We start from the raw sequence: 14,806 nt of genomic DNA, 5'->3' as shown, positions 1-14,806 counted from the left end.
GTTAATGGCCTGCATGGACACTTGAGAAATAACCAAATAAGATGTTAGAAGATGCCAGAACAAAAATCACCATTGGACCAAGAGGTGCATTCAAGGCACATGAAGAGCATGTGAGAAGAGGGTGTGTAAATCATAAGGGTATAATTCCCCATGGATTACTTTGCTCTGGGTCCCTCTCTGGAGACCCTCTCAAGCTGACCTGCTGCTCTATCTCTCTATTAAATTATTTATTTTTATAAATCTGACACCTGAGACTCTGCTGCAGGAAACCTACAGCTGAGCTTGAAGAAGGAAGAAGCACATCAGAGTGAGTGTGTGTGTGAGCAAGGAGTCAAAAGGGGCACCCACTGGCTCTCTCGAGCTGTCCGCTGCAAAGTGAGAGATACAGCAGCAGGTCACCTTGAGACCTGCACTACAGAGCCCTCTGTGCTGGCAGTCAGCACCCATTGAGCAAGGTTATCAGGAGTAGCTGCTGAGCAATTGCTGTGTGCCAGTCCCTGGAGTGGCCTCTGGGCCTCTGCAGAGCTCACATCATTTCTTAGACATGAGAGGGCCATGAAGCCCATTTGTACAGATGCTGCAAGGAAGCACACCATCAGTCAGGCAGCTGGCATAGGTAACAGTAAGAGAAAAACCCAGAAAGTTCAAAATCCCACTGGGCACAAACCCCTGTAATGCTATATTTAAACAGACTGACATATTGTATTCTCTGTATGTCATTGATACAATGTATTCAGCTTGTAGAAGCTGTTAACATACTTCATCTCTCTTTTGAGGCTCACAGAAAGTCTCCCATACAAAAGAGATGTTGAATACAAACCTCTCTAATGCATGGTTATGTCCACAGAAGAGACACCCAAATAAGACACAGTACTCAAGGCAATGTATCGACAATGCAAGCTGTGCAAGGTACACACACACACACACACACACACACACACACACACACACACACACACACATACACAGTGCAATCATTCATTCTGGAAAAAAATCTTAGTCCCAGAACAAATCCTCTTGCAGCAACTCAAGACCTCCAGCCAGAGACATGTTTATAATTAATTAGCAATCAGGGCAGCATCAAGGGAAATGGCGAAAAAAGTAGAACTGCAAACAAAACTACAGTGTCAGCCCCACATTTAAGAAAACAACTGGCAGCATATTTACCTTCTCTTTGTTCTTGTGTCTCACATTACACAATGCCCACTTGCACAGTTCAGCACAGAAATCTCCAAATCAGTATTTTTCACTAAACTGTCATATCTTAAACCCACCTTGTCCACGACTCAAGCCACCACACCTCAGTTTATCGTGGCTGTGACACATGAGCACACACACAGCCTGTCCTGCCAATGCTGCATTAGAGAAATCATCTTCAGCAAAGGGTGATAGCAAACGGGAGTGACGGCTGTGATGCCCTACCTGCCACATCATCCCACTGGCTTATCTGCCAGCACTCTTTATCATCACACAATATTAAAGGGCATATTCAGCAGAGTTGAGTCACTACACTCTTAAATCCAATTAAAGTCAACATGAACTAAAGATGTTCAGGATGCCATGACATCAATTACCAATTAACAGTCCACTTGCATGGGAGGGCAAATCAGCACACCATCAAAAAACCTTTGTGCTGCAAAGTGCATGTTCTGAAACAACCAAGCTCAAGGGTTCCAAAGAAAGAAAATTAATCTGTGAAAGGCGCCCACTGAGCCTCCCTCCTGCAAGGAAGCAGTAAGATAACTAGATCTGGAGGCTGTAATATGGACTGTTAATCAACAGGATTCCTATTTTTCTTCAGTCTACTGCAAAGGCATGGATTATTAGTAACGCTACAAGCCTGCCATTCATTTTGTTATTGCAGCATGACCAAGCAATAAAAGTGAACCAGCAGATTTTGCAGAAGAAGCAGTGTTATGTTTATTAGGATTTGACCTTCAAGGACAAATATTTCCATTCTTCCTCAGAGAGAACTACCTCTAATATCAGAGGGGAGGACTACCACTAGCAGCAGAGGAGATGTGGAGCAGCAGCAGCACAAGATGAACCTTCAAAGGAGAAAACACTTCCCTGAAAAATGGCACTTCCCTGAAAAAAACCCACCAACCTGGTAATGGGAAAATCCTCTTTCAAACTCCCTAACAAAAAGAGACAGATAACTCACAAATACCTTCCAGTCCTTTGTGATTTACTCTTACCTTTGTGACGTTTTCTTGTATTTTCTCCTGCAGGAAAAGAACAAAATACAACTGAGATAGGAAGGCTCCACAGGTGAGGAGAAAAGGGTAGGGTCAGAAATCAGGAGTAATTCAGTGAAGCCACTTCTGCCATAAAATTGCCCCAAACCTGATATAGCCATTCCCTTCTGCTAACCTCAATGGAGGCTGCCACTAAATTCAGGAGAAAAACTTGTGTGTTTTCCTGCATGCACATACTGTCCTTTCTTCTGAGACAGGGTTGTTGCAGCTAAGAAAGAACGATTTACTATTCTAAATGACTTAGCAGGAAGTCCAAGTGTCAGAAACTTTCTTGTACTTATTAGTAGTAGTTTTTAAGTCTCCATCCAACAGGTAAGTATGGTTTTATCTGTAAAGATCTCATTAATATGGAGTGATGCAATGCATCCAATCATATTGTCTGTGCTCACTCTGTGGAAAACCCCAGTGGTTTTACAGCAGTCTTGCTCTAAAAAGAAAGTCTAGATCTTATCGAGTTCTCTTTTCCACCAAATCCCAGAATACCACACCACAGAGCTTCCCTTCATTGAACGTATGTTGGGACCTAACTGACCTTAGCTCAGGACTAGGAATAACAAGAGCAGATAAGCATACCGACAGGACCTCTTCTCCTCCCCAACACTCACACCACATCAAATATGGCAAAGATTGTAAACCTCTTACTCTCCTTAGCATTGCGGATTTTGTCTTCCAGGCAATGACAGAAGCTGCTAATGCACAGAGTAAGGCAATAACCATGCCTTTCTGCATGGTTATCTGTGTGGCTATACAGTTAACTGCAGAGATGTATCAGCACTGTATGTTGTCTGTGAGCTATTGATTATGTAGCCTTTACCAAAGGCTTTGCACAGTGGCTGGTAAAACATGGCATTGGTTTACTTGAGCTCAGCTCTGCTTTTATGTTTTAAAGTAAAACTAATGATCTTTAAGCTTCACAGGTAATGACTGAAACAAGTTTCGAAGTGGACTGTGATGAGAAGTGCCCTGTTATTTAGCCATACATTGACAAATAATCCCAACATTTCCTATGTGTAGGTAATATTGTTAAAATAGGTGTACTGCTATAAGCACCAAGTTCACTTTTTCATCTCTGATACTACTGCACATGGGAAATTGTGGCTAAGGCGGGCCTAGAAAACCCAAACAAGGGGTATTGCTCTTAAAAATAAGAAACATGGAAAAAAGTAATGTGGTGCTATTTTCTACTTAACAAAGGGCCATAAATAATGTCTCCTTGTCGTCAAATGTTTCATCCAACAAATACCTTTACAAATTGTACTCCTGGTTGTACCCACTTCTGTATTCTGACCATGTTAGAATTACAGAAGTCCCAAATATCTACTTTAAAAGATATTTCGTTTACAATTTACTCTGTGAAAAATTACTTATTTTAACTTGAATAGATGCAAAGGAGTAAAAGAGCAAACATTCATAGCAGTATAAAGTTTATAGCTTACTGACATTCAAGATGTTGACACATACAAGCAGAAGCCCACTTGAGCTGATTCTAAGAGAAATTTTCATTTTCATTTCAGAAGGATTAAAAGTAGAAATTTTATTTTGAAGACTAAGCATTCAGAAGTATTCTGTATTCTGACAAATACAGAACTTCACTATACGTTCTTGCCAAAAAACTTGCTGAAAAATACACCACCTAGTTAGCCATTCCAATCCACACTGATTAAAAGATCTTATTCCCAAGAAATCCAAATGTGTTTAAGTTTTCAAATGAAGTTATTTACAAGTTAATTCTTTCCCCTGAAATCCTCTTATGGTTCATTCCAACACCGCCAGAACCATTTTTCCCTTCCTTGGTTAGTGACTTTGATATCATTTTATAAACTGCTTCTCTTTCAGCCAAGCTTCACATTTTAGTGAAGAAAACATTTGTTAAATCTTGATTAGCTAAGATTTCCCTCTATATTTTAAACAGTTGACCCAGCCTTAGGGTGCTCTTTGTGTTTGAGTAATAACACCACTTTTCTGATCAGTTACACCTTTAATCCTTTCACTCAAAAATATTTTTAATGCATTTGAAAGCTGTACTGTCATTGATAACAGTACTAGGAAAAAACAATTTGCCTGTCATAGAAATTAAAAAAAATATATATACGTTTTTATTGGTTTGGTTTATTGTTTCCACACCTGCGATCCAATTACAGTTAAGGTTTACATGCACCAAGCTAGCAACTGAATTTGAAAGTACTGAATTTGCATGTCACAGTTGAAGAGAATATAACTAGAGGAACCCTTTTTTATAGATTCAGTATCATGACTACATGCACACATTTTAAAAGGAAAACCATTAGCAAATCCTGATACCCAAGAAAAAAAATTCTGTAGGCTTTTCAAAAACAAGGTCCAACAAAGCTACTCATCAACATTATAAAAAGATGGTGTTGATAACATAAAGCTATTCATAAATAGGTTGGTCAGACAGGACCTGCCTTCCTAAACCCTTGTTGTTTGGGTCTGATCCCTTGTCCATCCTGTAGGTGCTGTGTGATTGCACTTAGGATGATCTGCTCCATAACCTTGCCAGGCACTGAGGTCAGGCTGACAGGCCTGGAATTTCCCAGGTCCTCCTTCCAGCCCTTTTTGTAGATGGGCATGACATTTGCCAATTTCCAATCATCTAGGACCTCCCCAGTGAGCGAGGACTGTTGGTAGATGATGGAGAGCGGCTTGGCGAGCTCTTCTGCCAGCTCTCTCATCACCCTTGGGTGGATCCCATCTGTTCCCACTAACTTGTGAGGATAACATTGCAAACACAATGTCAACATCTACCTGCTTTATGGTTACAAACCACCACTTACACCTGCCTTCCATTAAAGGAGACCACTGGAAACACGGAAATTATAAAATACCTCTTTAATACCACAGCCATCATCAGAAACTGCCTTCAGTCAGCATCCATGTGTAAAAAGAGGAAACTAGAGGGTGGGGATTTGGATCTGGTTGGGTGGGTTTTTTTTGTTTTGGGGATTTTTTTTTGTGCAGGTTTTTGTTCAGTTGTTTATTTAAAAAAAAAAGGGGGACAAGCTATCCAGATTTATGTCCCCAGGGAGAATCTATGAAGTGAGGAACTAGCTACAAAATTGCTTTTAGCAGATGCTTTGGGATAAACCTGGAAATAGACACATCTTTCAGTCAAACTCGAGGGACTTCAGATTTTCTGAACAAACCCAAGCTATACCTCTTTCCTAGGAGAGGAAAAATGAGAGAGATTTAAAGGAGGTGATGTTACAGCTTCCAACACCCATGGGCTGTCCTGTGCTCAAGCCTGCAAGAGGTTTGTTGATATTACCAAATCTGTGTATGTTCAGTTTCTTTTCTGACTTGACACATGTCATGCTCGAACTGTCACATCCCTTTAATTCCTGTTACCTGCTGTGGAATGTATTATTCATAGGTCTAAATTTAGCTTACATTAAAAAAAATTATTTGGAACCAAGTAGATCTATTTTTCTTCATGCTGAAGAGAATTAGCAGGTGACTCACACTAGGTAGGCCCTATATAATCAGTGTAAACTAAAAATAACTTCACAGAACATAATGCAGTTACACCTGCAGGAGTATAGTATGAAGTGAGTCTGTCCTAGTACAAGAAGGCTGCTAGAGCCTAATGAAAATAAACACTGTAAGACATTTAAGAATAGATACTTTGTAAGCAAAATTGTGGGTAGGATGAAATATTTTACTCAAATAAGATGAAATTAATGAGAGAGTTGAGCCTGCTATTTCAGTATCTGCTCTTCTGGGGATGAATGAATCCTTCTTGTGGCCAGAGGAATGACACAGTACACTGGCCCAAAATAAAATTAGGACAGATTTTTAAAGGTATTTAGCAACAATAAGATGTAGCTAGCTACAGCTGTATGGGCACTCAACTCCCATTGAAATAAAGACATGCAAATTTCTCTCTGTGCTTTGATGCCCATCAACTTCTCCAAGGGGACGTATCTGTTCTCAGGGTTTGTTTCTACTTCTGCCGTTTAATTCCAGAGCACCCTCAGCCAAATTGCTTTTCCCTATATTTCCCCTTAAGACCCTTTTCAAGTTTGTTAGCTCTTCAAGGTTGTGGCTTTAACTATATAGGGTTTTGCACATCAATTCATGACAGTGAGGCATAACTAGAGCCCAAATAATCCTACTTTTGAGCTCTTGCAAAAAAGCTCCACCCTTCCTCTGCATCCAGAAACACAGAGATGAAGAGAATATAACAAAAACACAAAATCTGTGCCTCTCTTTGGTAGTGATGTTCTCAGACCTTGCTCTTCTGAGAAAGCTGAGTGAGTTAATTTGACTGAGTAGGTACAGACAGAAGTGAGGGCAGAGAGGTTGAGGTAATTAAGTAACTCAGTCAGCTGCCCTGTTTTTTCCCCATAATCATTAACTAGATGAATTGCTATTTCACTCCTACATGGCCTCTAAAAAATTACCTAAACCACCTAAATTTTTTTTACTCATAATAGTGGCTTGGTTAACATGGTGGCATCCCACATTCATTCCATAGGGTTTGGTATTAATGGCATCTTTTTAGAATATGGAATAAAACTGCAGGTGCTGCAGGAGTAATAGGAAGATCTTTGCCTAGCTTCATCTCTGGAAATTTATGCTAAAATCTGAAAGTTGATAAGCCTCTCATGCTCTGCTCACACACTACTGCTGGAGATTAAGGGTTATAGCTGCCCTTACTAAGGTCTCTGCAGGCTCCTACCTGCAGTGCAGTGATCACTTGGGCCATCAGCTGGTGGATGCCTGGTTGATGACCTGAGGTATCTGTGAATGCAGATTACACTTTTCAATGAGTTGATGCTTCCCAACTCAGGAATGGCAAGTGCCACAAGAATGACCTAGCCTGCTGAGACAGTGAAATGACTCAATTTTAAGGCTGAAGCCCAGAATCAGCATTCACAGTGGCTTCATCTAATGTGGGTTTTTGTTGCTTGGCCACTGCAATGGGGTCAGAGGGCACATTTAGTTGGTCAGAACAGTTTACCAAGCCAGACAGATCTTTTGAAGTCCCCAAAACTCAGTGGTCTGTGCTCTCCCCTTTGTACCACCAGCTGGCAAGACACAAGCCTGGATCTAGCAGGGCACATATTTTCAGCTGGATTTGTGCTTCTTAGTGAAAAAGAGGGCAAAACTTTTTAGGGCACCAAGAGACTTGTGAAAGTGAATCTGCTGCAGTGGTTTGAAAAGATGTTGTCACCAGCTGCCTTGTGTGCAGTGCCCCGCCACAGGTCTGCACCTGGCCATCAGCTGCTTCAATGCAAAGTTTAACCTTTTGGCTCAAACTGCCAACAGTGGTGGCTTTAAGCAAAGATGCCAGGTTTTGTACTGCCGCAACCGCAACCGCAACCGCAGCACACTCCCTACTGCCCGCTCTGTGGTCGAGCCAGAGAGGAAAAAAAACTACCAGGATGTTAACTCCTCATCAGAGCTTGCCTGCCACACCCTTACTGTTGTCCCTGACACTGGTAAGCACGATCATAGAAAAGAGAACATTCCTCCTGCCTTAAGAGGAACATTTTACAAAAGCTACTTCTTCAGAGGAACCATAGTTGTTAAAGAAAACAGAAGCTAATATTTAAAAATATTTATTCATAGGCTCGAGGTAAAAGAGGGACTTTTCCTCTTCTATATTTAGAAAGTTTTATAATTAGCATATTTAAGATATGAGGGGAAGCTTAATTATCTGTTAACAAAAGCATCCAACAATGTCTGTCCTGAAGTACTGGAGTCCCACTGCATCCATACCTCATGTAACTACGGCTATTCATCTCTGGTTCCCTGCAGGGCTCCGATCACCAACTCATTTGGAAGCACAGAGAGAAAAAGCCACCTTATGGCAGTGAAAGATCCATCTCCTTAACGTGCACATCTCCTTAACGTGCACATTCTGTCAGGTCCCTTCCCCTTCTGTTTCCCCTTCCCCTTTCTTCCAGAGCTGAGCTTCTCACATTAAAATTGGTGTTAAGATAACGCTATTAAAAGCCTATTTTGTACTTTAGCTAACCAACAGTGAGATAAGCAATGAAATTTGGCAAAAGAGAAAAAAGTCTGTCTTATTGGTCAAATCTGGAAGATTCTTTCTTCTCTTTTGTTACCCTTTGATGAATCTGGTTCTGAATGATATCCCTCCCCTTCCTCGACTGTAAGTCGACCACAGTTCATGTTTACTGCTTTTGACTCCAAATCCTTCCAAGTCATGAGTCCAGAATTCCCAAGATTTTTCCTTGATTGACAGGAGGACTAAGAGCATTTCCCACCTCCCAGGCTCAGGTACCCTCTCTGGCTGTATCGCAGTGGCATAGCAGTTTCTACTGCGGGTAAGCATCATCCCTCTGTGTATCATTCCAAGGGAGAGGCGGGTGGAGGCTTAGATCAAGCTGACTGACAGAATCACTTAAATAAATTGAAAATCTTCTCTCCTAGCAGCTCAGTATTCTGAATCATGCATTACCAAATAATCATCAGCACAGGATTAGGGATGCATTTACGTTACGTTATCAAAGCCTATATTAATAACCAAGTATAAATCATTTCACAAAAACTCAATCTCACAGCACAGACTAGAGACCAGCATCTGCCAAAGCACAAGATACCATGGGAGCCCTGACCATAATTCCATAACTCAGAACTATATTGAGATGACCAGACTTCAAAGGGCATAATGGCATCAGCTCCTGATGGGGTTTTTAATTCTTTAATTGAAACAGAATGACCACCTTTCTTGTTTGCTACTCTCCAGTCAATAATAACAATCATAAAATAATTTTTTTTCTTCCACACGGGTTGTTTGCCAGAATACTGTGCTAAGTTAAAAACAATGCAATATCAGAGACTATTAACAGCAGAGGAGAAGAAATGGTAAGAAGTGGGTGAGGAAAGAAGGTAAGATTTCGGCTGATACTTGAAATTCCATGTAAGGTTTACGTGGAATTTTTAAAATACAAGGGAAATAATTTTAAACTGGGCCCTGAACTACACAGAGACATCCTGAAATAATGCAAGGATGAGACAGTCACTTTTCTCATTTTAAGTAGATTAGAAAAGTCTGTGTGCTCTGAAGTATGCGTGGTGTAGGCATACAGAGACAAAAAATGTTCACAACTTGAAAGAGGTACGATTATTTCAGAAGAAATGGAGACAAGAAAGCTGAGAAACACAACAGGTCACAATTAGTAAATAATGTATGTAAATAATTCAAGATCAGAAAAGATCCTCTGATTTTGCCCAAGGACAATACTATTTTAATAAACTTTAGTTTGCCTGGTTGACTATTGGATTTCACCTGTCTAACTACTGAGTTTTCTAAAGAACAACAAAAAAGAAACAGCTTCATCTCCAAAAATGATTGCAATCATTAGGACATATGAACAATCAACAGACATCTCTTGTGCTGCCTCTGCTTTGCCGTGACCTTTTGCTATAATAGGGCTCTTATCTATAGCTTAACAACAGTTTCCTACTTGGTCATTTGATTTCTAATGTGTGTACTAAGTACACACATGAAGCATAACTGGAGAGGCAATGTGTTTAAAATCTTCTTACAGAAAGTCTCTGTGACAGCACAGTCAGTGAGGAATTTCTTCTGCAGCACAAGTTCAAAATAGCTGAAATCCCTTCTCTACATACTTAGTGAAGAGTGGACAGAGCCTAGAGGTATTATAAATGGGTGTTATGGATATGATCCGAGTGGACTGATGTTAACATTATTATACCTTATGCTCTCATGAGAGCTGATGACCTCAAATTGCACGAAAGTCCAAATTCCTTTGCTGTTCACACAGTCAGAGAGCTAGGCACCAATTTTCTAGCAAAGTAGAGATTCAAGAATGAGGAGGGGGAAGGAAGAAGGGGGAAAGGGGGCTGATAAGAAGGGAGTTACTCTTGAGATTTGCTCCTGCAGATAAGGATACAACTGACTTGACCTGTTTGGCACTACAAACTCTACCCATGGCTTGATCTTATCTCCCAAGGCTAGTGTAAAAGCAGCCACCTACTGACCTTGGGCAGAACTATATACAATTATAATATTTTTATTCAAGCAGTAGTGTGAGAGGTGTATTGGTTTGAGGTATTTTATTTCTCACTAACATAAAAATTATCTATGATCAATTGGCATGGTTTTGTTTTGCTTCATTTCAACAAGGGCAATCATGGCTTGATCAAACTTTGATAAACACCACTGGCTATCAGAAGAGGCAAAGCAATTTCAGTGTATCTTTCCATTGCACAGTACATATACCAAATGAGAAGAAAAAGCAACACAGGAAATTGATCTGAATTGATCTGCATTGAATAGTGTACATATAGGATGGTTTTGAGCAAGACAGTCTGAGGTACAGGGATCTGCAAGGGGCAGAGGAAACACTGCATGGACAAAAAAGTGCTCCAGCCTTATATCCAAACAGTTTTCAGTAACGCTAAATCAGAAGGGCAAATTCAAACTCAATACTGAAATGGCTCTGTATTGGACAATAGACTTGACTGGGTTTTTAATGTATTGGCTTCTTAACTACAAAAGGAGTCAGCAAATGTTGTTCTAAAAACTTCTAAAAATATTATTTCATTCATGTAGATTTTGTATAGAGCCAATTATTGAACTCTTGAGGTTCTTTCTCTATATTTACTCGGTTTTCTACAACTCCTCATGTAAAAGACCAAACAAAACAATCAAAACCATAAAAAAACCAAAAACAACAACAAAAAACCCCAAACCTGTTATTGCACTTGGTGTTGATTCAACTGAAGAAAAATATGAAGTAAAAAGGAAAATGAGTCTGCTTTGGAAAATCTAACCTTTTGAAAGAATATGATCTACTGCTCATTCTGCTTTTTCACAGTACACAACAAGCAAATTCTCTTGTGCTTCATAAACATCACATCCTCAAGTGAAGTGTGGGCTCATAAAAATCCAGTTACAGGAAAGTATGTTTCAGGAAAATACAGTCCTAGGGTCTGAAAAGAATATAGAGCAGTTCTTAGTATTCATGCTTAAAAAAAGAAGTCAAATCACCATAGTGTACAACCTTCACATATTTACTATTTGAAAAATAGGCATATAATTAGCCTGAGTTTTACTTTCTAGCTGGCTTACGGAACATTTGGCTTTGAAATAAGATGACTTACGGAACATTTGGCTTTGAAATAAGTAGAAGTGATGACCTGCAAAGAACAGGATGGGTGGTACTTCCACATGCCTATTCTGTAGCCTCTCCCACTGGAAGACGCTGTGGCATTCAGTGCACAAGGCATTGGAAGGGCCAACAGGGAGAAGAATATCTACCCCCCACTGTTCTGAGCTTCACCTTTTGTTTACACAGCAACACTGACCTCGACAAGTGGGATGTCACTTCCTTGCTAATACAATGTCTCAAATAAAGGAGATACACAATCTTTCCTGTGAGTTCTTTAGCTATATCCTGCTTGTTTCCCTAAGAAAAAAACTGAGAAAATGAGCCAACAAGGAGAGTACAGGAGAAGAGTTCGTCTGGGAACAAGGCAAAGCAGAATTTTGCAGAGCACTTATAAGGGCAATATTGATGTATCATGTATATTGGAAGCACGTAATACTGTTTAGCAGGAATTCCATTCCCCCCAGAGGCAAAAAACTGCTAGACCCTGAAAGAAAAATGAATGTACAGATTCACAACTTACTTTAATCACTGCTACTGTGTAAAATTAACATATTCAGATCCTGCAGGAGCCAAACAGACAGCTGTCCAGCTTGTTTCATGCAGGGTGGCTCTGTGATGAGTTACAGCATGCATGACAATGGGGAGGGGGGAATCATTCTTCATACCCTGGATAAAATACCAAGACAGGAAACATGGACTGGAATTACATCAGGTGAGATGAGCTGCGTGCATGAAGTCACCAAACAAATCTGCAACTTGCCCTAAGCTCTAGTAAATCTATTTGTTGCTATTTGTAAATCTAAATGTTGCTTGTTATTGTTTCCTCCACTTGCTTGTTATTCCTCCCCCCGAGCACAACCTATCCCTTCTGTCTGCTAGCAGACAGCTGGTGTGACGCAGAATTTTAAATCTCGTGGTTTTGTGCCAGGCCCTTTACTGGCTCTGGGTTACAAACTGAAACACTTGGATTACTGTTGAACAAGCCTAAACACTGAGAGAAAAAAAAATTACACAGAGATGTAGTGTTCCCTTTCCAAAAGGTTCACTTCCTCATCCCCACGTCCAAATCTCTCCCTCCTTCAGCATGCTGGTAGGTTTTGAAAATTATTCAAGCCTTTTAGCGACAGTACTTTCTGTAGTGACTTAGGATTGCTATTGTCCTGATAGTGCCTTCTCATAAGCAGACCAATTATTAAATATCACTCTTAGGAAAAGGTGACATTTAAATTTCTCATGAAGAGCCAGTGTTTTTTTCTAGACTGCTTAGAACTCTCTGTTTCTCCAGGAGCAGGGACATTACAGAGGAAAGTAATATGAGCAATAACAGACTTCTGGGGTAGCCAGTGAAGGCATGTTTGTGGAGAAGTGGTTTCACAGAGGATCCTATCCTCAAAATTACTGGTTGCAACAGAATTCTTCGTCATCGGCAGGCTGCCTGCTGCTCTGTCCGCACCAATTCTGTATTACTACATTATTTTCTGTAGAGAGTAAAAAAGGTTGCCCATCTTTCCTTCCTCCACTCCCTAGGCATGAATGACACAGGCGTGATGGCACACAGCTGGCTCCACTGGGCATGAGGGCAGAGGGAAGAAGTGAGGAAGAAGGAGAGAGAGAGAGGTGGAAATGTTGCCACCTGCAAGCTTGGAAACTCTGCCCTGTGGTCTCAGCATGGGAATTTCTCACCACACAGGAGGAAACTTTGGGAGAGATAACTGGGATGGGTGGGTGGGAGGATGGGAACAGGTGTTGAGCATACACACAGAAGCAAAAGAAGCTGTGCAAGATTTCTGTTCCTTAAGGCTCTGCTCCATCCTGATACCACCTGTCTCTCAAGTATCTTGATGGCACAGCAGCCAGGAGGGGAAGGGATGGAACATGTCTTCAGAAGCCTCAGGTATAAAAATGTATTTAGGTAAGTATATCCTGTCCTTTCCACGTACCAGGTGCCATGGTTGACACAGTGACTCTAGGTCTTTAAGCTTTGGCTGCGGTAAGGGAGGAGTCAAATTCCCTGCCTCTGGCTCAGAAAAGGAGCAGATCTGCCTCCATACAGTTAATAGGTAATTCAAACTGAAATTTGATATTTCATAGATTGTGATGCTAGGTGGGACCATTATGATAATTTACTCCAGGTTATTCAGCAAATTTGCATAACTCAGGAATTTCATTCTTCTCTATTTGCAAGAAGATATTTTCATTGCAGTGGAGTTAATTAGAAACAGGTCTTCTAGAGATCGCTGAGCATTTATACAAAAACCTTTCTCTAAAAGGCACTTTAAAGACACTCTCTGTATGACATGAATTACCTCATCTACACATCCAGTCAAACTGCATCCAAATCTGTAGTCTCTTTGCACATGTAACACTAGCGCAATGAGAGAAAGGAAACAGAACCCCCCAGACAGCTTTAATGGAAACAGTAGGAGGAAGAATTTCGACTGGTGGTATGACAAAAATGTGGCCAAGATATCAAAGATCCCCCATACTCTAAAGAAACAAAGCAATGGCCTCCTGAAGAAGAGATCCTTACTTGTCTCAATAAAGACATGCTTAGAAGGTGACACAGAAGCAGGGGTTTGTGCAGCAGTTACCACCAGAGGTGTTCCTTGCAGCATCCAGGCTTTCCTTCAACATCTTCACTAGAATTTGAGTGAGGCAAAAAATACTGTGCTACAGAGGGACAGCATTTTCAAGTGCCTTTAAAGGCCTTGTCGCTGTGATTTTCAGCAGAACTCAAACTCCTAAATGACTTGCATATGTTGTGCTATGAACTATTTTAATCTGAAAATAAATAAATCTAACAAATGTTTATGTGTAGGGATCTGAAGAACTCACAGGACTATCTCTTTCCCCACCACCACTTTTCTTTTTTTTTTTTTTTAAATTTATTTATTTATTTTTAAAATGCTCTCTCTGGTTGTCCTCTCCATACCTTTTATGAGTCAGTACGCTCTCCTGTAGATGATCTCTCAATTCTCCCCTCCCAGTCTCAACCCCCACAGCTTCCTTACTTTCACTTTCAAGCAAGTCTGAAAAAAGAGAGTTCTTCCATCTGGCTGTAGCAGTCCCTGCTGCATCAATAGGTGTATAGGAGCATATCTAAATTGTGTATTCAGACTCTCTGCTTAGCAGACACCAGTAACTGCTTACTGCTAGTGAATTCCAGAAAATCAGCTGTTCCACCAGGAGGCAAGGGAGGAAGTGTGATCTGAGCATCATTTACATCAACTATCTGAACTGCTCAGCCTTGCAAGGAGGTTAATGCTCTACTTCTGCTCCTTGGCCCTGCCTGCTATAGCTCAAGGGCACTATATAGTCTTAGCTGTTAAAATTGCACAGATCTTATGTTGTGCTAATCTCGATGTTGAAATAAGATTTGCATCAAGCCAAGATTCATGCTGCAGATGGATGCTGTGCAAC

General features: G+C 40.6%; 1 protein-coding gene across 13 annotated transcripts in view; it reads right to left on the bottom strand.

The window, feature by feature from the left end:
- Nucleotides 1-14,806, bottom strand: part of PDE1C (phosphodiesterase 1C) — a 358,417-nt gene that overhangs the window by 180,795 nt on the left and 162,816 nt on the right. For 2 of the 13 annotated variants that reach the window (XM_064667384.1, XM_064667378.1), the window contains exon 2: nucleotides 2,199-2,225. The exons of the other annotated variants lie outside the window; for them this stretch is intronic. In XM_064667384.1, coding sequence (XP_064523454.1) covers nucleotides 2,199-2,225 — 27 coding nt within the window. The remainder of the gene's footprint in view (nucleotides 1-2,198; nucleotides 2,226-14,806) is intronic. 13 annotated transcript variants of the gene reach the window in all.

The sequence above is a fragment of the Pseudopipra pipra genome, chromosome 1 (genome assembly GCF_036250125.1).
Source record: "Pseudopipra pipra isolate bDixPip1 chromosome 1, bDixPip1.hap1, whole genome shotgun sequence".
NCBI classification, from domain to species: domain Eukaryota; kingdom Metazoa; phylum Chordata; class Aves; order Passeriformes; family Pipridae; genus Pseudopipra; species Pseudopipra pipra.
This window is presented reverse-complemented; position numbering and strand designations above follow the sequence as displayed.